This window comes from Gopherus evgoodei, chromosome 3, assembly GCF_007399415.2.
Source record: "Gopherus evgoodei ecotype Sinaloan lineage chromosome 3, rGopEvg1_v1.p, whole genome shotgun sequence".
Classification (NCBI taxonomy): Eukaryota; Metazoa; Chordata; order Testudines; family Testudinidae; genus Gopherus; species Gopherus evgoodei.
The window spans coordinates 26,502,779-26,526,424 of NC_044324.1; the positions used below are offsets into that span (position 1 = coordinate 26,502,779).

General features: G+C 43.3%; 1 protein-coding gene across 1 annotated transcript in view; it reads right to left on the reverse strand.

Moving 5' to 3' along the window:
• The window catches only part of FKBP1B (FKBP prolyl isomerase 1B), a 52,871-nt gene extending 32,362 nt beyond the window's left edge, over window positions 1-20,509 (reverse strand). The window contains exons 1-2 of the mRNA XM_030555328.1: window positions 20,336-20,509; window positions 12,931-12,978 (exon numbers count right to left, since the gene is read on the reverse strand). Coding sequence (XP_030411188.1) covers window positions 12,931-12,978; window positions 20,336-20,372 — 85 coding nt within the window. The 5' untranslated portion in view covers window positions 20,373-20,509. The remainder of the gene's footprint in view (window positions 1-12,930; window positions 12,979-20,335) is intronic.
• Between the last annotated feature and the right edge of the window lie 3,137 nt (window positions 20,510-23,646).

Here is a 23,646-nt window from a genome sequence, read left to right on the forward strand (position 1 = left end):
AAAATAGAACTTGGACCTTGTTGGATTAACTAAACATCACTGAGTAAAATAAGAATCCAGAGCCATGATACCACCTGCAGACAGAGTTGCTCTTCCTTTTATGTTTCTATGAAGTCAAGTAGGCCAATTGGCACTGAAGTCAAAAGATTCTCAAGGCATGTAACTCTTGCAAGAACTACTAATGGCAGTAGGAGCTACACAGATTGTGTCCTGGTCTAGTTAGTGTCTTGGTACTTTTTCCTTGAGGCTTTCTCTTACCAAAACATTAACATAAACATTAGAGCTTAGCAAGCAGGTGCTTGGGGCAGTCACTCCGGAGCGGGGTGGCACATTCAGCTATTCGGCGGCAATTCAGCGGAGGGTCCCTCACTCCCACTTGGAGCGAAGGACCTCCTGCTGAATTGCCGCAGATGGCGGCTTCTTTTTTTTTTTTTTGTCTGCTTGGGGTGGCAAAACCCCTGGAGCGGGCCCTGTATATAAGTTCTTCATTATAACCAGCGGCGGCTCCAGGAACCAGCACTCCAAGTGCATGCCTGGGGTGACAAGCCGCGAGAGGCGCCCTGCCAGTCCCTGCGAGGGCGGCAGTCAGGCAGCCTTTGGTGGCGCACCTGTGGGAGGTCTGCCGGTCTCGCGGATTCGGGCGGCAATTTGGCGGCGGGTACGCCAAAGCCACAGGACCAGCAGACCTCCTGCAGGCATGCTGCCAAATCCGCGGGACCATGGACTTCCCGCTAGCGTGACCAGACAGCAAGTGTGAAAAATCAGGACGGGGGTGCAGGGTAATAGGAGCCCATATAAGAAAAAGACCCAAAAAGAGGACTGTCCCTATAAAATCGGGACATCTGGTCACCCTACCTTCTGCGGGCAAACCGCTGAAGTCAGCCAGCCTGCCTGCCATGCTTGGGGTGGCAAAAAAGCTAGAGCCGCCCCTGATTATAACCCTGAGTTAAGAAGCCAAAATTCAGCCCCTGTTTGTTAAAATGTTTGCCCATCGTTGAGAACAAATCTGTGGCAAGTTTGAAGCCATCACTCTCCTTCCATGCAGTTGCTAGTGATCAATCTACTTGAAACCAGGCAAATCACATCATTTTTGCTCACGTGTTGCTTACAGAGGTTTTGAATCCAAACAAAATGAAACTCAGAGGGGGAGGACAGATGAAACTTCACTCTCTTTCCGTACCAAAGCATGAGTCAAAAGTCTGGCAAACTGGGAACTAAAATGGATGAGTTTTGGACAATTCTAATAAACATTCCTCAAACTGCATTCTCATCCAGCAGCAATTCCCCGGTCTGCTGGAAGATATTAGTGAAGGGTTATAAGTCATTTTTTCTTCAGACTCAATTTAAAGAAGAAAATCTCAGACCTTCCTACAGTTGTCAGCCTGCACATCATTTCTTTCTTCAGATATAAATATATTCTCTTTGGTTTCTAATGTAATGTTCCCTCCTGTCTGGTTGAATCTACCCTTTCTATACAATTTACAATCTGATAATTTAATAGGTCATTCTTTTCTGGCTTAGCTAAATTTTGAGTGATTCCAGTCACCTCAAAATGTCTATAAATATTTGCATTTACAGTCACATCTCTTATGCCCATGTTTTTTCACTGAAATAAATAAGTTTACAAAGAATGTTATTTCTCTTTGCTTTTTCTTTCCCCATCCTAAAGGAGTACACATACTTTCCCATATCACAATTTAGCAATTCTTTGTACTTAATGCCTTCCATCAGAGGCACTCAAAAGGCATTACAAATATTAATGAAGCTTTACAAACACTTTCTGTGAAGCTTCAGAACATTATTATACCCATTTTACAAATGGGAAGACTTAAATAGATAGTGACTGGGTTGGGGCACATGCTGAATCAGTAGCAGAGCAGTACAGAACTCAAATGTCCTTATTCACAGAACACTACTCTACCCTGACTAGACCACGTTGCCTCCCATTTTCCACTCCATTTTTCCTCTCCGTTTGTTCTATTCTAGTCAGATATAGATGGGCCCAACCCACAAAATTAATAACTAGATGAGAACTTTTTCAAAATGTAGGGGAGGGGTTCAGGTTTGAGGGTGAGTTTCAGTCCATTATAGGAATTGGTGCCTATAATGCCCAGAGGTCAAATTCAGAACCACACTACCTCAAAATTTGGAGGTGTTCAGATCTACTTCAATAATCAACTGACTTCTCCAAAATAGCTTATAGTAACCTAAATGCCCTGGAATGGGGATGGACAAGGGAGGGTGCTCTTGGGCACAGTATGAGAACCTAGAGAGACAGACTGCATGGTGCAATGGAAGCATCCATGTCAGAGTTATTCATTCATTCAGTGTGCTTCAGGATAATGTCTGGCTTCACTTGCACAGCGAGCTCCAAGACACCAAATTCAGAGATCACTTCACGAGAAACATCTGTTTGGCTTTTATCAGCTGACACCCTGGCAGGTTGCATTGTACGCTGGTTTCTCAGGGGAAAAGGAAAGGCTCAGATAGCTGTTGCCCCAGTACCCTTGTTCTTTCAACACAGCTACTTGTCCGTAAAATGTACAGAGGTGCCTGAAATTTAAAATAAATTTGGCAAGTGTTGAAGAGCTGTTGCTATTCTTATCTGACTGTCCGCTGTAAACAAAATGGGTTGGCAATGTCCATTACTCACTAACACAACAGGCAACGTTTAAATGTTTTGTAGTCTACAAATGGGCCGGCCCAACAGTGGCAGAATGAATCAGAGGGAGGTTTCCCAGTCAAGAGGAGTCCAATAAGATCTCCCTCACTGAACTGTGGAGTTTTACAGTTATCTAAAATTTCTCCTCACATCCTTATTGTTTGAAGTCCCTCAGAAACTATAATTTCTCTGCTCTCTGTAAGAGCCAACGTCTCCAACTATTTTCCATCTCTCCATCATCCTTGGCTCTGCATTTATATTTTCTAGCTCACTAAGGTTCCAATTCTGTTATTTATTTTTACCCATTCTAAACTTCCACAAAATCAACAGGAGCTTTGAGTGTGCATTGATGGTGACCTTACTGAAAACAGTACAGTATTCTTCAGTAATGTCCCAGTAATGTAATGTGAGGTAAAATAATGGCTTTAGCTATGGTTTGTAGTGTTCTGAATCATTATTGTAGACCTCATTATTCTTTTTAACAAGAAAGAATCAGGCCCTTCATCTGTTTACAATTCATAAAAACAATAATTTCCATTTCAATTTGGCCCCAAAATTAGGTTTGGCTTAAAAAACCCCACAAAATCTAATAATGTAATTTTCCTGCTAACCCATTTCAATTTAAATAATTTGTTCCAAAATGTTATATATTCACTGCAGGACTGAAAAGGAATTGCTTGAAAGAGGCAATGTAGCCTAGTGAGTAGAACATGGCATTGGGACACATGGGTTCTATTCCTAGCTTTGACACTAATCTATAGGGTAGCTTGGGGAAGTTGCTTTACCTCTCTCTGTGCCTCAGTTTCTCCATTTGTAAAGTGAGGGCCATAATACTGAACTCCTTTGTAAAGTGCTTTGAGATCTACCAGTAAAAAGCACTGTGTAAGCGCTAAGTGTTATTATGATTAGAGAAGACCCAGGAAATGAATCTGAACAGTTTAATTTCACTGTCTAAACTGAAAGAAATGTGAAATGTAAACAAAAACATAATCAGTGACCCAGACTCTAGATATGGATGAGAGCTTTGTACCTCAGGTTCTCAGATACTACAGTGCTGGGCATGGTAAAGGAACCTAGCTACATAGGTGAAATGGTATCTGTATTGTAATGGGACTAACCAAAATGCCAGATCTGCACAAGCTTGAATTTGGGAGGGTTGAAATCCAAGTCTAAATTTTAGGTTACTATTGCAATGGTCAAATTCACTGCTGGCATAAGAAAGCGCAACTATATTGCCCACGATGGAAATATGCCCACTTACATCAGTGCAGAATTTGGTCCAGTGCTTGGCTTTGACCTGCTGATGTTTAAAACTTCTTTTTGAATCCAGGAATTTGAATCATAAGCACAAATGTGGAAAAGGAAATTAGATATTTAAAGGCTTTCACGTCAAACAATCTCAGGTATTATTAGTAACCCAGCTAAGGATCTTTTTTAACATGTGCTCTTCATTTGACATGGTGGCCCTTTAACCGCCTCTCCTGCTAGGTACTAGAAGCACTGACTCAGGAAATCAAGGTTCAGAAACAAGATCATGTCTGTGGGTTCAGGCCAGGAAGTGAATAGGACACTCTGAAAAAGGGAATCACTTAGATAATGCAGACGATAGCACTCAGCTGTGCGTTGCAGAAGCATTGCTGACTGGCTCAGGGAGTAGGGCAGAAATTGTGCACCTGCCTCGCTGCTCACTTGATTGGAGACAAGGTGCAAGTGATACCACTGAAAAATCAGGGAAGGGCATAAACCTGAAGGTGCAAGCTATCAATGCCACTGTCTACCCGCTCCAAAAATTCCCCTGGCAGAATAAGGGAGGAAGCAGCTGTAGCCTTTCCAAAGCTGTTGCCAGCTACTCACTACATCCCTGCCAAAGAAAAAGGAGAACACTTTTAGAATGAGAAAAGATTAATCAGAGCATAAAAGTAGAATTATATATATAACACGAGTGACTAATGCTCAGGGTATTGAAGAACTGCACACATTATAGCTTGATTTCCCTATTGCAGCTACAAGACCAGGAAACTGAAGAATACACTTTCTTTTAGAATTTGAAGAGGACATATGACTATATTCACCTATAAAACGGACACAATGAATAATATATAAAATACATTTATGTAGTGATTGTGGGGATGAGAGAGAGGAAGAGTGAATGGGGAGGTAAAATAATGAATGTCTAGTGTGCTGCCACAATTTCATATAACTTTTAACAAAACAAACATGAAAGGATTAAACCGGTGGGACAGATGGGATCATTACTGAACAAGAAAAATTCATTTCTTCCTATGACGAACGGACACTGGAGCAGGAACAAATGCAAGATTAATCTGGGTTGCAATTTGAGATGACACTAAATTGCAAAATGCAGATCCAAATCTCTAAATAAAAATTGATAGTTCGAGTGGGGGGTTCAGATACAGGGTTTTAACTCAGACCATTACAGAGAGAGCAACCAACTAATAAATTTTAGACCTGGATACTGGACCTCCTCCTAGAGTTTGTCAGGAAGTGGAAATTTTTCTGCAGAAAATGTTGAATTTTCAATGAAAAAACCAACAAACAAAACAAAAAAGTGGTCAAAAACTTTCATCTGAAAACCTAACATTTCAATTGAAAATGCTACTGTGGTGTCTCATGGGAACTGACTTTTGAGTATCTCACACTCCATTCTCCTCATTGGCCCAAGTTGCTTGGACAGACTACATCTACCATGATGTTCCAATCTCTCATCTTCCTGAGTTGCTGTGGCATATTAAAGTGAGTCCTAGGCCACGGTGCATCATGGGAGATATAGTCTGGCTAGGAAATCCAGCCCAAACCTGAGAATGGAGGCATGAGGCACTCAACATAAAACTCCTGCCAAAAACTAAAACATTTTCGGCTGTTCAACCAAAAGAAAAAGTTTTCCAGAGAAAGCAGGTATTTTTCATGAAAAGTTTTGTTTAGTCAAAAAACAAATGTTCCACTGAAAAACAGTTTTGACAGAAAATTTTCAACCAGCCCTTCTTCCTCAAGTTCAGGGGAGTTCATATCCAGGACTTTGAGTCTGGCTGTCCCCTCACTGAAAGATACATTGTCAAGTTTTCTAGCCAGTGGAGGAGTCAGACTGAATTTTTCCCAGTCCATGGTCAGTGTCCACTGCTTTCAGTCACAAGTCCTGTGGGTGCAAGTTGATTTTCCCCATGATTTTATCAGAAAATCCAGTGTGCCCTTGTCTCATTTCCAAAGAATGCTACATCAACACCAACTTTAAAAGGTTTGGAAGTAGCATAAGTAGCTATCACTTGTGAGATTTAAAACTGGACTGTACAAAGCACTAGCAAATGTACTGCAGAGAACAATGCTGGACTAGCAGATGGACTAGATAAACTAACATGCATTCTCCATTGTATATTAAAAATAAAACAAAACAAACCTACCAAACTAATACATTACACTGCACACACAACTCTCTCCTTGGAGAGAGGATGAGAGAAAGAACAACCTACATGGGACAGATCATTATATGCACTTCTGGAAGGGGCTCAGATACCATGGTGATGAGGACAGTATAAGAACCTATATATTATAGGGCTAACGAGCCAAGTCAGAAAGGGAGAGCAAGAGCTGGACTAAAAAGCGAGGCACAGATTAGGGGAGACAGAATATTCCGACCTAGATCACAATGTGGAATCAGAGATAGTTCACAGCTGCTGTGGTCTCCAGGCTTCTGTAATCACAACAGTTACTGCATCCCTGCTTGGGTGATGGCTGCGTTGTGGATCAACTGGCCCTCTGATTATATTGGTCCCCTGGCACTGCCTAGCAATCCTATACATGTTGTGTCATAAGGATTCTCTGTGCCATGTGATGTGCAGGGAACACGGACTTTCAGTCCAACATTCTTAGGAAATAGTAATGCAGGATTTATAATACCCTCAGCTAGCTAGGACTACATTTTAAATTTTCTTTGCAAGACAGTACTTTCAATATAAAGCCCCTTAATGTCATGCTGGCACTAGTTCAGTACAGACTCAGAAGTATGAATAACTGTGGAACTCTTTGTATATAAACCCATTAGAAATCTATTTTATTTTGGCGAAGCTCTGAATCTAGAATTCTAATCAGCATCAATTATTACAAAGCTTTCAGATCCTGGCCATTAAATTTACATGAGCTAGAAATGTGCAGAGTGAACATAATTATGGTCACTGTAAACATGTGCAAATGGGAGCCAGCAACCCTCAGTCTGAAAGAGCACTCAACTATTCTGCAAGTGTGTGTTGCCCCAGATTAGTACTGAGCTCAAAAAGCCTGACGAACAGAGACCATTACTTCTTTGTTACATTACATAAGCTCCTTTGCAACTTTTCTTGACTTAATATCAACTTATTATAGCTTTTCACAGACTAGACGGCAGGGGGCTTAATTATTTTCTAGCAATTTAATTTCAATGCACACAGGGAGGCAGCTTGATGCAGCAAATCCTCCATGAAAGGAACTCCTATTGAGTTCAATGGGTGCTCCATCAGCACAGAAGACTGGTAGTCTCCAAACTGTGGAAGCTGTCTTCCAATGACAGCAAAGTCACTCACAGAGCAGAAAGACCCATTTTTTGTTGTCTTGAAGAAATATCTCTTTTGTCTTCTTAAATCTGCATAAACGAAACTAGGTCCTTTGTTTTTCTCAAATGAGTTTTAAGGTTGTTGGGCTTACAGAGCAGTTGTAGAGACTGAAGTCTTCTATTTATCCATACAACACGCAGCAGTAGAGCTGGATGAGAAACAGTCTTCCCATCCTGCAATTCTTTTTTTTTTTTGAGATTTCACCAGTTTTGCTGTTCCATGTTGGGACGATACTGAGACCATTCAAAATTCTCCTAGAAAACCAAGAAACCCACCCCCAAAAAAGCAAATAGCTCAGTGGTTAGGGTACTCATCAGGAAGGCGGGAGACCTATATTCAAGTCCCTGCTCGCCCTGACTCAGATTCTTTCTTGCTCTCTAACTTCCACTGTGGACCTGAGAAACCTTTCCTGTAAAAAAATTGTAGAAGTCGACCTTTTCCTGTGAAAAATGCTGGTTTTGACAAATTGGCATTTTCTGACAAAATACTGTTTTGTCAAAAAAGTCCCAACCAGCTCTACCAGCAGTGCTAACTTCTTCTCACCATGCAGACCAGGTGTCAAAACTCTGACCTGCAGAGATCATCTTTAAGGGGATGCCAACAAGGTTGCTGTCCAGTGCCAATTCTGAGTCTAATTCTATTACCCTATTCATGTTAAGTACAGTAACTCCTCACTTAACATTGTAGTTATGTTCCTGAAAAATGTGACTTTAAGAAAAACGATGTTAAATGAATCCAATTTCCCCATAAGAATTAATGTAAATGAGGGGGTTAGGTTCCAGGGAAATTTTTTTTAAACAAACAATTAAATATTGGTACACAGTGATGATGATTGTGAAGCTTGGATGACGTGGAGGAGTCAGAGGGTGGGATATTTCCAGGGAATGCCTCACTGCTAAATGATGAACTAGCAATTGGCTAAGCCCTCAAGGGTTAACTCTCACACTCTACTGTGCAAGGCAGCAGAAAAGGAGGGAGGGCAGACAGAGACATACACCTTGTATGCGTATGAGAGAGAGAGATGCGCGTTTCCCCTTTAGGTATAAAGAGTGGGGTCAGAAGTACACTGCCTTGTTAATTAGATCAGCAAGCTGAGACCCACCGCAGCTGCAGTTGTGGCTGCCCGGAAGCTCCCTCTGTCGTGTGTCCCCCCTGCTCTACGGAAGATGGGGTAAGCAGGGTGCAGGAGCAGAGGGGAGGGGGACACCCTGACATTAGCCCCCCTTCTTCCTCCCGCCCACCACGGCAAGCAGGAGTCTCAGGGAGCAGTTCCAAGGCAGAGGGCAGGAGCAGTCCATGGCACTGGGGGGAGGGACAGCTGCAATTGCTAGCCTGCTGGGCAGCTGCTGTACAGGGAACTTAGGGGAGTGGGGAGCTGATAGGGAGAGCTGATGGAGGGCTGTCGGTCCACCCTGGTTCCAAGCCCCCACCAGCTAGCTCCACCGGGGTGCTCTTCCTGCAAGAGGTGGACAAAGCAGGCGCCTGCCAAACGACATTAGAAGGGAGCATTGCACAACTTTAAATGAGTATGTTCCCTAATTGATCAGCAACGTAACAATGAAACAACATTAACCGAGACAACTTTAAGTGAGGAGTTCCTGTAGTACCTAACTCTGCAAGTGATTTCACTTCAACCAATAGGACTATTGCATAGTAAGTATTGCACAGTAAGGGTGGAAGAACTGGGCAACCTGAGGGTCAATTTTATGATGTGGACCCTTTTCCATAAGGAAATGAACTGAGATTTTCAACTCAAACTCATGCCTTTAATTGTTGAAGCTACTATATTTTGCTTACAAGAGCTATGTTTGCTCTCTATCAGCTCAATCTTTTTTCACTTCTATAGTCTCTTTTAACACAATAATCTCAAAACATTTTGTGAACATTATTTAGGTTTCATGACAATCCTGTGAGGCACTATCTCCACTACTTACACATTTCAAAACTGAGGCACAGAGGAAACAAGTCACTTAACGTAGGTCAGACAGTAAATAGATGGCATAGCAAGGAACAAAACCCTCTTCCCCACTAATTCCTAGTCCCAGGCTCCAGTCACTATACAACAACCTCTCCATTAAAATATTCCCACATATTTTAACTGATCTATGGTAAATGAGCAAAAGTGAAAATTTGACTGACTTTATCAGAGAATCTTAACATTTGCAAGCTGTGTCTATGTGGTCTCAGAGGAACATGTTTCACACTGAATAGCCAGACTACCTTTTGCAATTATGATTCACAGAAAAAAAGCAGAGACGACTTGAGATACACTTTCATTGGGTCTCAGCTGCCACTAAGATCTTCACCAATGTAAAAAGCAGCCATCTTTTCAAGCCATGGCAATTTAAAGACGCATATGACTTTTACTAGAAAATACAAAGAATTGGCATGCATCACATCATATGAACAGACATCATATCCTATAGTTGGAAAGGCTTTATAATCAATTAAGTTCCTTATAGCTAGGCAAGTTTTGGTTGCCTATAATTCAAGGCTCAGTTACATTGTCTGCTACACCACAGTTTTTATTCATGCTAGCTCTAATTTCTGTTTTCACTATCTATTCCAAATCACCCAGACAGCTAATTAAAGACAAAGAACTTTGATTAAATTCCTTGCTTAGAGCCTAATTCTTTCCCCAGATACACAAGCACAACACCCACTAAAGTCAATGGGTGTTGATGAGTTTGTTTGAGAGCAGGATTGGGCTAATATGAGTTTTTTGCATTTATGCTGACACAGAGCACTTCCAGATTGGATGAATGTGTATCGAACCATGCAAACATTAAGCTATAATGGCCAGATTCTCATCTAGAAAAACTGGTGTAACTCCATTCCATTCAGTGGCATTACTCTTGATTTACATCAGTCTTGCCGAGATGGGAATCTGGCCTTTGGCCCACAGATTTCCAACCATTATAATGAGAATACTTTTTTTTTAAGGCTGTATTGATTTTGGCCCGTGAAATATATAGAAAATTCTTCTCTTTTTGGCAGAGCCATATAATCAAATTCCATAGAAATCTGTGCGGTGTTAAATGGATTTCTTTTCTTTTTTCATTATGATAAATCAAGTACATTCCGTAAACTACCAATAATCTGCACATTATGCAGTAGACTTGTGCAATTTCACAATTGCAACCATGGCTTTCTCCCAACATCAGAAACAAAAATTACAAAGCGTTTGGTAATGTATACATAAATATAAAATGTTTGGTAACATATGGCAATGACAGCAATGTGCCCCCAGATCACTAGTGCAAACAACAACAAAAAAGACAAGAGCATCATTTATGAATTCTGATTTAAATAGAGGGCCAATCTGGGTAGCTCCATTGAAGTCAATAGTCAATGGAGCTACACTGATTTACCCGAGCTGAAGATCTATCTGATCTTAAGTGTTTTAAAAAGAAACAGATTGATTTCCCATTGGACATTAATTAGGTCTGTGACCATCAGCAAAATGCTGCTCTGAAAGTTGTTTAATAAATAAATATAATATAATGTGCACTGCTATAGCACCTTTCAAACAAAAACCTCACAGCACTTCACAAACATTAATGAATTGAGGCTTGTAATATTCCTCCAAAGTGGGTAATTGCAGCATTATCCCAATTTTACAGATGGGTAAACAGCGGTACGGCGAGATTAAGGGCTCAGTTCTACCCTCAGTTACAGTGATTGTGACTAGGAGCTGCCCCACTATAATTAAAGGCTGAATTTGGGCCTATGTAGTCAACGGTTGTAAGAAGTCACACAGCAATTCAGCAGCAGTGGCAGGAACAGGATCCAGAATTCCTGACTCCCAATCCTGTGCTTTAGTCACTAGACAAAGTGTTCAAAGTCATAACAAATGTGACAAAAACTAGAACTTCTAGAGATCTTTTTTAATGGAAAGCCACATCTTCCATCACCTCTAGGGTTGCCAACTGTCTAATCACAGAAACCCAAAGACCCTTGTCTCGTCCTCTGCCCCGCCCCTTCTCTGAGGCCCTGCCCCTGCCCTGCCCCATCTCTGAGGTCCCACCCACCACTCACTCCATCCCCCCTTCTCTCGCTTGCTTTCCCCCACCCTCACTCACTTTCACCGGGCTGGGGCAGGTGGTTGGGGTGAGGGGAGGGAGGTGCGGGCTCTGGGCTGGAGGGTGGGCCTGAGGGTTTCAGAACATGGGAAAGGACTCTGGGCTGAGCCTGGCTCAGGGGGTTGGGGTACAGGAGATGTGGGGTGCAGGAGGGGAGGGAGTTTAGGTGTGGGAGGGGCCCAGGGCTGGGGTAGGGGGTTGAGGTGTGGGAGGGGGTGAGGGATGCGGGCTCTGGCAGGCAGCGCTTACTTAAGGTGGCTCCTGGAAGGAACTGGCATGTCTGGCTCCTAGGCTCAGGGGCAGCCAGGCGGCTCTGTGCGCTGCTCCTGCCTGCAGGCACCGTCCTCGCAGCTCCCATTGGCCATGGTTCCTGGCCAATAGGAGCTGCAGAGTCGTCACACACAGCAGGGGAAGCACACAGAGACCCCCCCTGGCCACCCCTGTGCCTAAGAGCCAGAGGGATGTGCCAGTCACTTCTGGGAGCCACGTGGAGCCAGGGCAGGTAGGGAGCCTACCTTTGTCCCGTTGTGCTGCCGACCGGACTTTTTGCAGCCTATTAAAATCTCCTGGATTGGTTTCAATAGCCACTGGGAGATGGATTCTGATTCCAGGAGACTCCCGGCCAATCCAGGAGGGTTGGCAACCCTACCTCCAGCCAGCCTGCTTTGAAGAGTAGACACTACAGATTCCCCACACTGAGAACTCACTGAATTTAATCTTAAGAAACTATCCTGAACTGTAGAAAAATACCTCCCTAATGTTGAGATACACCAGTACTAAGGCCATTGTTATTCCCTTATTGTTATTATTATCAATATTACAGTATGACCTAGCAAACTCAACGGTGACAAGGGCCATGTGCTAGGTGCTCACATACACATTGTAAGAGACAGTCTCTGGCCCAGACTGCATATACTCTAAATACACAAGACACAACAGTCATTGGAGTAGGGGACTAAACACCAGGTCTCCCATCTCACAGGTAGGTGCTCTAACCACTAGGCTACAGAATCATACTCACTCTCTTTAGCCCAATGACTCTTTAAGTATTTATGCACAATGGAAGAGCATCAACAGGCAACATTAAGACCCATTTAAGTCCTCAAAGTAGGACTTTGTACTGCCCCTCCAACTCTCCCGCACAGGGGTGAATTTACCCTAATGTCTGGGATACATGCTTTTATCTTATACACAGCCAAAAAAAAGAAGGAATATCATTGCATCTCAATTAATGACCTCAGAGTCCAAGATGATGGAGATAGAGGGCCTGATCCTCCGCTGTGTAGCATGTATTTTCCATTTGCCTTCAATGGCCAGTGTAATGGAGCAGAGAATCAGGTCCACGGTGTCATTTATTAACCATACGCTATTAAACATTCCACTTAGCAAAGAATAGCTTGCACACATAGGTATTGTAGTTGGAGCTTCCCAGTCAAGAGTGATGCCTTCAGGAAACTCAACAGAAAAATATTAAAAGGCCAAGAAGGGGCAAAGGAAGGGGAAAAATATGAACATGAAATCGGAAATGACAAACGGCTCCAGAAGTGCAAAGCCATCTAGACAGAACATTCAGAACATGCCTCACCTGTGTAGTGTACCACACACGTCTGACCCTTCTTTGGAAATGTCCGTCCTGTTAAAAATAGAAAAGTATATTTTTAATAAGTCTTTGATTAACCATCCCGTGTGGGAAAGTTTAGCTTTTAGGAGAGATGGGCTCAGGAGGTTAGACTGAGGTTTGACTCTAGGGCTGCTTTGAGTCTGGATGTCATTTAATCTTAGTCACCAATATTCAGGATGGGAGTGAAATGGTTTAGGATAAAAGGTCCCCGATTTAGATTAGGAAGACATGTTTTCTTATATTAATGTGGTTTCTCCTTTCTGTCAAGTCTAATATCTTTTCTTATTAGCTTTAACATCTGATTTGTCCTCTGACAGCAGATTACATCCTACAACTGCAGGGGGATGGCCTTTGGAAAGACATAATGAATCATAATTAAGGCTGCGATTCTTTCACAGAGGTTGGGGAAGTCGCGGATTCCATGACTTTCCACGACCTCTGTGACTTCTGCAGTGGCTGGTGCAGCTGACTTCAGGGCTGCCCAAGCAGCTGGCTCCTGGGACAGCTTCTCAGGTGCCCCACAGCCAGCCACACCAGCCGCTGCTGGAGCACCCCAGGACCAGCTGCTCTGGTGGTCCCTGGGGCCAGTCACACTGGCCACTGCTCAGGAAACCCAGGGAGTCTGGCTCTGGGAACCACCCAAGCAGCAGCCGTTGCAGCTGGCCCCGCGGACCGCCTGAGCAGTCAACACCCAGCACTGGAGTAGGGTCCTTCCCCAACAGGGACCCCCCATAGCAATGGGGCCCCAGAAGTAGAGATTTAGTCTGGGTTATTTTTGGTAAAAGTCATGGACAGGCCAGCCTGTGAATTTTTATTTGTTGCCCATGACCTGTCCATGACTTTTACCAAAAATACCCGTGAATAAATCTTAGCCTTAATTTTAATAATTTTTAACTTCACTGAACTTATATTTTGCTATTGTTCACAAATGAATAAGATTACACTATGAAGATGTGGTAAAGTAATGTGTTTGTATTCATAATTCTAATACCTTTTACTTAAGTCTACTTTAATAAGAACACATATAATTAGCAAGTGGCTGTGATTTAAAAAAAAATCCTATCTCATACACTGCAAATACATTTTCAGATCTGCAGTCACATGAGACAGTAAAGCAGTGATGGGTGAAGAGAGATCTTGGTAGCACCCTGTTAATATTTTGACACCATGGGCAAGAGGTCTGAATGATTTCCCTGCCACCGATAAGAGTCACCCCCTCCATCCTCCCACTCTATATATTGCTAAAATACAGCTACAGGGCAATTTTTCAGGATGCACCCAAAACCCTCCTAATAATGGCACCATTGATTTGTGTATCTGAACTGGCAGACAGAGGTCTCAGATTCAACAGAACTTTGATCCATAATCCATCAGATGGCCCCATCACTACAGAACAGCAGGGTCAGGAAACCATAAACTGGGGATTCAGGTAGGAGCATGAGCTGATCCTGCCTGCCTTCTGTTGCCTCTTCTGACTGAATGTAGTGTTCTAATGTGTTGTACATTATATAGGCTATGAGCTGAGATACTCAATAATGCATAACAAGGTAGTGCGCCAAGGCCAAACACCATGAACAGCAAATGGCAGGAGGACAAAGCCTATGATAGGCAAAGCATTGAGTCAGGTAGGTTCACCAGAGAATCACAATACAAAATGGTAGTAGTGGTATCCTTACAACCTATTGTCTGGCAGATTACTCCTGGGGGAATCCTACACCAAAAAAATTAAAAATTCTACACCAAAAAAAAAAAACTATGTGCACAATATTTTAAAATTCTGCAAAATTCTGAATATTTTATTTGTCAAAATAACACAGTATAATCACACCATTTGCAATTATTTTGATAATTTCTTTCAAAATACCTGTCAGCAAGTATGTCTGTAACAATACAGACAACAAAAAAGATTCAGGGAATGTTTTTTTGACAAATAGATTCCTTACTGGCATATTAGCACATCTATACGGCTCCACAGTGACCTAGAAGGACAGAGTCTCACACGCACACCCAGCCCTCTCTCCTGATCCAGGTGTGGGGCAAGCAGGCTCAGCCTGGCAGGATCAAAGCGTGGAGGGGCTTAGTGTGGGGGGATCCAGGTGTGGGGTGAAAGGGTCCTGCGTGGGGCAATCTGGATGCCGACAGCTGCAAACTTTTCCCATAACAGGAACTCCAGATAGGTAGTCACATTCTGAGGAAGGATGTATTTTCCAGGGTCAGCTCAGCAGCTGACCAGCCACTCCCCTCACAGATGTGCTGTTCAGTTACTATAAGTTTGCATACTTCAGCAGCATACATGCCAAGAACAGAATTGCAGCACAGGAGCAGACACCTGCATTTCAGTCCCAGGAACAAGAACATCGGCTGAAAGAGGATGTGAGAGCACAGCAGAAAAACCTGTTTGAGTGGCTGCTTTCGCTAATGGCCACAAGACTGCAGGCTCCTACTGCGCTCACACCATAGTGTGAGTCCACTCTACAGTACCATGAGCTGCATACCAGGAGCACTTTGGACAATTCTATGGCTGGGTGGTGTTGGTTTATTACTGTTGTTTTAGTATGCAGGCCTGCCTGGCAATGCTCTAATATTGTTATTTTTACAATACAATTATAGGTTTGTATTTTATTAGGAAAGTTTATTGCGCTCACTACATCACATCTTATAATGTGTATTTTGAATCATAAAGATAACCACAGATGACAATCAATACCTCCCCCATTCACTGTGTACAGTGACAGTGCACTCCCTTTCATTGAATGGCGTGATAGTGCCTCATTTACTGTAAACATTCAAAAACATTCATAAATATACTAAGTATCAGAGGGGTAGCCATGTTAGTCTGGATCTGTAAAAGCAGCAAAGAGTCCTGTGGCGCCTTATAGACTGACAGACGTTTTGGAGCATGAGCTTTCGTGGGTGAGTACCCACTTCGTTGGATGCATGTCATGTCAAAACGTCTGTTAGTCTATAAGATGCCACAGGACTCTTTGCTGCTTTTATAAATGTACTATTCTCCTTCTTCCACTGGTCCATGCAAGTCCATAATGTGGGATCACAGAGCATCCCTGATTTCCGTTGCCTGTTCCAGCTGTGAGACCAGTGCACTTTCTGGTTGAGTGTACTGGTTCAGCAGTCCATTACCGTCATAGGTCCATTCAGGGGCAAATGGCTCATTTGACCGCACAAAGACTGTGAAGAGCCCAGCAAGGCACAATAAATCAGACATCACTGATGACACTGGAATCCAAATGGGTCTGTAGACTATGCCAGCAGGATTTCAAGCTGCCAAACGCACATTCAACCACCATTCTACACCTTCAGAGAGTGTAATTAAACTTTTTGCAAGGCCCTCTGAAATCAGTATATGGTTTCACAGGCCAGGGCAAAAAGAGGGTATGCAAGATTTCCCTAGAATAGCAGTGGGGGACAGTAACTCCATTTATGACAATGCCATTTAGTGGGAATAGTGTCCCAGTCTGTCCATGAAGGTAGACTATCGACCAGTGGAAAACTCTTCACATCAAGTGGGAAGCTCACTGCACTAACGCCAGAATCCTCACTAAGCCAGTGTCACCAGCATTGAAGGAATGAGCCTTATGCACCAACTCCACTGGGTTGGACATTGTGTGTGGATGCCAGTTTCTCACCTGCCAAAACAAGCCCTCTACTCTCAGCTGACCTACAGTCAGAAATCATTACAAAGACACATTAAAACCGTATCTCAAGAAAACTGATGTGGACATTACAAGCTGGGAAGAGCAAGCCACCAATCAACCCCAATGGTGCCACATCCTCCGTCAGGCAGCGGCCTACTTAGAGAAGAAGCACCTTGCCCTCAAAGCTGAAAAGAGGGAGAGAAGGAAGCAGAAAGAAAGAGCTTTCTCCCAGCAGGCAGCTGGCCTGACAGGAAATGTCTGCACCTACTGTGGGCGGATCTGTGGTTCCAGGATCGGAATCTTGAGTCATCTCAGAACCCATATGTACATCCGTGGTAGGAATCATCCTCGAATCAAGGGATCACCGCCACAGCTGCTGCCAATTGTTTATGCCCATCACCTTTGGGTAAATCACATGCCTGATTGCCTCAAAAACTTCTGACTCCACTTTACCCAGAGTTGACTTTCCAACACCAAACAGTTCGTAACAGACCTGTAGCAATCTGGGGTAGCCAGCTTCCAGATAGCTATAACAACCGGCTTCAGGTCCAATATGGCCACCCTCATGAGTACGTTGAGATGTTGGCGGGTCAGGGTAAACTGCTCACAAAGCACCAGAAATGTAGCTTTCTTCATGCAAAAGTTCTGGACCCACTGCTGATCATTCCAGGTCTGCATGACGATGTGATCCTACCAATCTGTGCTTGTGGCCCAGCTCCAGAAGTACTGGTGTACGTAGAGGGCATCAGCAGCTATACCAAAAGTCATGAGGAGCATCAGCCAGTTCGAGTTTTCAATGTCGGTATTCTCCTCCTCCTCCTCCATCATTAGCTCTGGCAGGTGCCTTCAGTGGGTCAGAAAATGCCACCAAAATGTCCACCAGCATCTCATGAAAGCTCTGCCCAGTTCCTGAAACAGGAGCAAAAGCTCAAGCAAGAAAAGTTCTTCAAATGATGACTCCATGTTCCTGTTCTGACTGCTGGGAGTGTGCAGACCAAAAGGACAGCTCAGCAGAATGTGTTGGTGAGCTGCAACAACTTCCTGTGATGTGCAGGGTGGACAGTCAAGTTGTCCCATGCTGCAGCACCAAGGGCTAGAGAGTGGTCACATTTCAGGAATGTGCTAAGTAATCTGGGATGTGATTGGTTGGACTCGGGGATCTAGATAATCTGGGATATAATTGGAACCCTGATATGGGACCCAGGGTCAAAAATTCTTAACCTAAAGTCACCAATGAGTGTGGATGCTCAAACCCTGAGCTTTTAAAGCCAGGGTCCATGAATTCAAGTCCCACTAACCCTGGGCTTACATTACAGTGTAAACGTACTCTACCTGTCTGTACGAAGCCTAGCACAATGCGGCCCCGATCACAATAGGCACTACTGGAAAATCACAACTAATAACAGCACCAGGTACGATGCACCATTCAATGTGGAAGCAGATCAGAAAGAGTGTGATACAAGTGATCAGTGGCCCATATTCCACTTTGGCATAAATTGGTGTAATACTGTACCAATGGAGACGCATCATCTTATACCAAGGCTGAATTAGGCCCAAAGATGTTAAGACCATCAACGAGTCACTACAGCAAACTGACTTCTGAGTGGATCTGAAGGCAACAGTGCTTACTGGTTTTGGTTTTAATGACACTGTTTAAATCAACTGGATTGGATTAAGATTTGCAACCAGAAGAAATCACATTTATAACTTTATTTTGAAGAGCATCTTTCATACAAACCATATCCCAATACACTCTAGAGATGAATAATAAAATGACAAGGCTAAATTCTGCCCTTACTTACACTTACAATAGAATAACAATACGTACATCAATGGAGTTACTCTGAATTTACAGCACTGTAAATTGGAGCTGAATCTGGCCCACAGAGGTAAACAACGGTAGATGGAGAAGACAGTTAAAAGGCCTAGGCAAGGGAGGAAATTATGTTGGGCCAACAGAGTTAAGCTGAGGATGAATTTGACCTATTATATAGATACGTATGGCTCTATATTAGTAATGGCAAGAGATTCTAGAAATCCATTTGCCATGGAAAAATTAGAGATTTGCATTTTTACAGATAATCATTAGTTTTTACATTTTGTGGAAAGATAAAAACAGGTATAGTAGAACCCTGATTATCCAATCTAATTGAGACTGGGGTCAGATCAGATAATCAGGAGAGTGGGCGCGGCTCCGGCTCTCTGCCCTGGGTGGCAGGGCTCTGTCTGACAGTTTAAAAACTGTAAATATATTTATAAAACATTGTGTTCAACTGATACCTATATATATTGTGGCTAGGGAAACTAAAGTTCAGCATTTCATTTTAATGATGGAAAAACATGGATTTTTATCTTTTTATTAGAGAATTTTGGAGTTATTATCACAGAAAACTAGAATTCCTGGTAATGACATTTGTCTTCAGGAGTTATGGTATGATGTTCTAACACCAGACTGGAGCAGCCACTCTGAAAAAATGATCCCATAAAAATCAAAGATTAATATACTCTTTAATCTGGAGCCATTATAAAGTGTTATAGTGCAATAATAGTATTTTAAAAGCGGAGAAAACAGCTAGTCCAGTCAAAATGCTGGTGCCATCCGAAGTGATTCTGACATAAATGGCCTATGGTTCATGAAAAGGTTTGGAAATAAATTTGGGAAGCTTTGTTACTGTGCACCTTAAATGCCAACTTTCACCACAGCCACCCACACTAATCAGTAATCATTTATTTTGCTGATTTCCATCCTCTACAGAAATTAACTGTCTTGCTGCTGCTACCCCAATAATGCCTGATCCAGGGTGCGATTCGGAAGTGAACCCGCTTTCACTGCTGACAGCTAAGGCTCACATTTTAAAATGGGTGTGCACTGGACTATAATTTGCTCTCGTTACTAAATTACTTCACTGCACTTGGATTTATGCAGCTGTCAGCAAATGCCATTTAAATATCCCAAACCATTCACTGCCTCTGCTGTTGCCACCAAAGAAGCAGCAGACACTGCAGCCTACTCATCCCAGAGTACCTAGTCGGCTCTCCTTCTGTTCCTCTGATCCCAGGGACCTTCACCCCAAGCATCTGATGGCAGAACCCTCAGGCTTTTACCCTCCCTGATACTAGGGATGTCACCCACACCCCTTTCTACTCTGCAGTCTTTTATTTCTTCTTCAGATGCTGGACACCCCTAGGTCTGGTCTCATGTCACCTTTTGATGCCAGAGCCCCTCAAGCTGCAGTAATTCCAGATAACCCTTCCTGATTCTGGAGACCCTAGGCTCACTGTTTTCTCTAATGCTAGATCCTGCTCCTAATCCCAGAGACTCCTGAGCTTCCTCTGATTCTATATCCCCCCCCCAAATGCAAGGCACCCTTGTACTTCTGCCTCCTTTGACCACATATCCATCCTTCCTGTTATCCACCTCCCACCCCCATTCCTGAAGTCAGAGACCCCTGGACTCCTTCCTCTTCTGATTCCAGAGTATCCCGGCAAGGAGCTGCCTCTGATCTCCGATTTCTCTCACTCTCTTGATGCAAGAGACCCCCGGGCTCCCTCTTCCTCTGAGCCGAGATTCCCACTCCCCCTCCAGAAACCCTTCCTCTGCACTGTCCCTTGATCCCGGATCCCGCCCCCACGCCCGATGCTGGGGGCTCCCTCTCTTGTGATCACAGCCACCCCAGTACCACTTAAAAGCAAATCAGGAGAGCGAGAGACCCTACCGTCTCCGGGGGAGATTGTCTCAATTTCCACTCCCATTATTGCACTGCTGGTCTGCGGCAACACAGAGCAATTCTTGCTGCTGCCTGGGTCACCCTCTGCGTTCAGCTGGCCACTACCCTGCCTTCCCCACGCCACGGCTCAGCTGGACCCTCTGCTGAATGCATTCCCCTTCCTCGCTGACTGACAAGGAGCATCACAGCTGCCCATCACACGCTTCCAGCCAATGCAAAAGCTGGGATGGGTGGAGGCTGCCTACTCTGTCACCCAATCCCCCTTCCCAGCTGCACAGGAAAGGCAGGTCCTTCAGAGGGGCTGGGAGATGGGAGTGGAGGCAGGCCTGGCAGGCTGTAGTTGGCTGGGATTTGCTGCTGCATGAAGCATTAAGCACTTAACACTTTAATACTATTCCCTTCCAGCAAGTCCTTTCTCACACAGCATATACTCCTTAAATAGCCCTGCAGAAGATGCCCCCTCCTCCCCCCGCCCCTGTGCTGGGGAATAAGCTAGTGCTGTCTGTCTAGAAGAATGCACTGCCTCTGCCAAATGCATCCTTCAAGGCAGATGTAGTCAGTTCAGTCGTCCCCAATCCAGTGGTACATGGCCCCAGTACACGTTTTGGTGTCTGGTGCACCAGGCTCCCATTCTCTTCCTAATGATGAGCTTCTGTTGTTTGTCACAGTGTCTCACTAATGCCCACTGCTTCTAATTCATTTCCATGCCCTCTAACCGGCAGTGGAGCTTGCTTGTGGAATGTGAAAGCTGTTCCCGGTGGCTTTTGGAGCAGTCCAAGTTTCATTGCTGGTTACATCAGGAGGGATCAAATCAGGAGGGGATAGTCACCAGGGATGAAAATGCCAAACATGCAGATATGGAGGGGGATGGGGGGAGGGGAGGGGAGGACAGGGCATGAAATCCTTAGTGCACCAAGGATAGAGTGAAATGACAGTGATGTTTACCACTCATGCCTCAGTCTGGCATGATGTATGTGTGTGCATGTTTCCTTGTTCGTGGGATGGCGGGATGGGGGTGGGGGGTGAAATATGCACTAAAATATATTTCAAATCATTTTTTAAAACCTGTATTTAATGGTTAATTGTTCCCATAATGTTGGCTTAAAAGTTGTAAAAAGAGATACACATATTTCAGATACCTGTGCCTGAAAAACTGTTTCCCCCTACAAGAATCTGTACATGAATCTCCCTATTCCCATCAGCTCTTAGGGAATAATAATTTGCTGACAATTCTCTTTCTTTGGTTCTGGAAAATGGTCTGATCATTTTTGTTTTTTAACTGGAAGAATTACCTGCATCAAGCCTGTACTGGTGTGGCATTTTACAACTGTATTTGCACTTTTCTCTTAATCACTATATTTTTGTGTAACTTAAAAACAGTCCCCTGAGTGTCTATGTGAGTCATAGGGCTGTAGTTATTATTTCCGTAGGGATTCTGATATTTCTTATAAGCATTAGTGTCATGGACTCTACTGCACCTGCCTTAGAACTTGCCAGAATGTCAGTGACAGCTGCTCAGGGGAATCAGCTCCCATTTGAATCCGACAGCCCCTAAGACGAATCTGCACGTGGGGGCATCTCCTTCTCCTAGTGGCTTTTGCTTCAAAAGACAGCTACTCACATGAGAGATGAAGAGGACACTCTGTCACTCACATCACCTCTGGAACTGGCTCCCCTGCCTAACCTGACTGGGAATTGCATTAAAATACAGAGTACGCCCTGAAAATGTCTCAGCTACTACAAAACACAGTGGCCCATTTGCTTAGCAGTGCAGATTGACAAGAACACATCATCTTGGGACTCTGTCCTTTGCCCTGGATCCTTATCTGGCAAGGTGCTCATATGGTCTCCATCACAATAATATCTGTATGTCATTGAATAAAGAGTCCAGTTCATAGTCTTTGTCCTGATATTCAAAGCCTTTCATGGGACTGGGGTTGGTTACCTAAGAGATCCACAGCCAAGACCTCCATTTAACCAGTACCTCCAGCAACAACTACTGGAGCCATGAAATTGTGGACCAATATGTGAAAGCTCATGAGTAAAAGAGACAGAACTTTCACAAGTGTTGGACCTAGATTATGGAACTTACTTCGATGAGAGAGAAACATGACTAACCACTTTCAGAACTAAATGAACAACTCATTTCTCCTATTTAGCATTAACACAGTAATTGCTTAACTCATATACACACACTCACATAGCCAAAACATGTTAATCATAGTCCTTCTCCTACAAGCTGGGCAGTGAAAAAGGGGTGGAGGTGGAAGAATGGCCTTAGAGTTAAGGCACAGGAACTCAGGAGATCTGGATTTATACCCCAATTCTGACACAGATTCCTTTATGATCTGGGGCAAGTCACTTAATCTCTCTGTGTGTAGATAATAATTCTGCCTTGTCTAGTTAGTAAAGAATTTGGGGGCAGGAACTGTCTCTTATATAGCACCTAACACCACGAGGCCCTGATCTAAATTACAGTCTCTAAGTGCTACTGTCATATAAATAATAACAACAACCTATGGGGTTAACCGAGAAAGAATTAGGATTATTCTGCCATGTGGTCTTTCAAGGCAGAAAATGGACAAAAAAAATTTTTAAACAAATCCATTTTGCAAAGAGAGCAAAAATGAAGAGAAATCACTCACACTTATAAACAAGCAAAATATTTAGTTCAGCGTTGTCATTTTCTTGATACAGAACTGGGGGTTAAAATGGGGTCATTCTGTAAAAGGTTACAATTGACAATGCAATACATTAGACAATCTCGCCGTCAAAATTATTTTCTTTATACTTTTGCTATTTTTATTGGTGGGGAAATGTCACAGGCTAGACACACTGGAAGCAGTTCAGACTATAATAGAAAAACAAAAACAAAAAACCCAAGAAACCAACTGGAAAAATCTAACTATGGAAGAGAAACCAACTGACATTCTAAATCCCTCAAATAAATGAATACTGGAACTAGATCATGGATTCATATGTACAACATGGCATTTATTTTTGTTCTTTCTAAATATATTTTACATGTTCACCTTTTAACCCAAATGGCCTGAAGCCATAATTCATACATCAATGAAATGCAACTATCTGCTGCGTGGAGAGCAACAAGCAAACTGGTGCATAGAAGTGGTAAAGGAGGGAAAGTTTTGTCCAACACACCAGGGCAAATCTTTACTCTTGTGAAAAATATTGAGTCAAAAGAGCAAACAGAATGTTGGGAATCATTAAGAAAAGGATAGACAGTAAGACAGAAAATATCATATTGCCTCTCAATAACTCCATGATATGCTCACATCTTG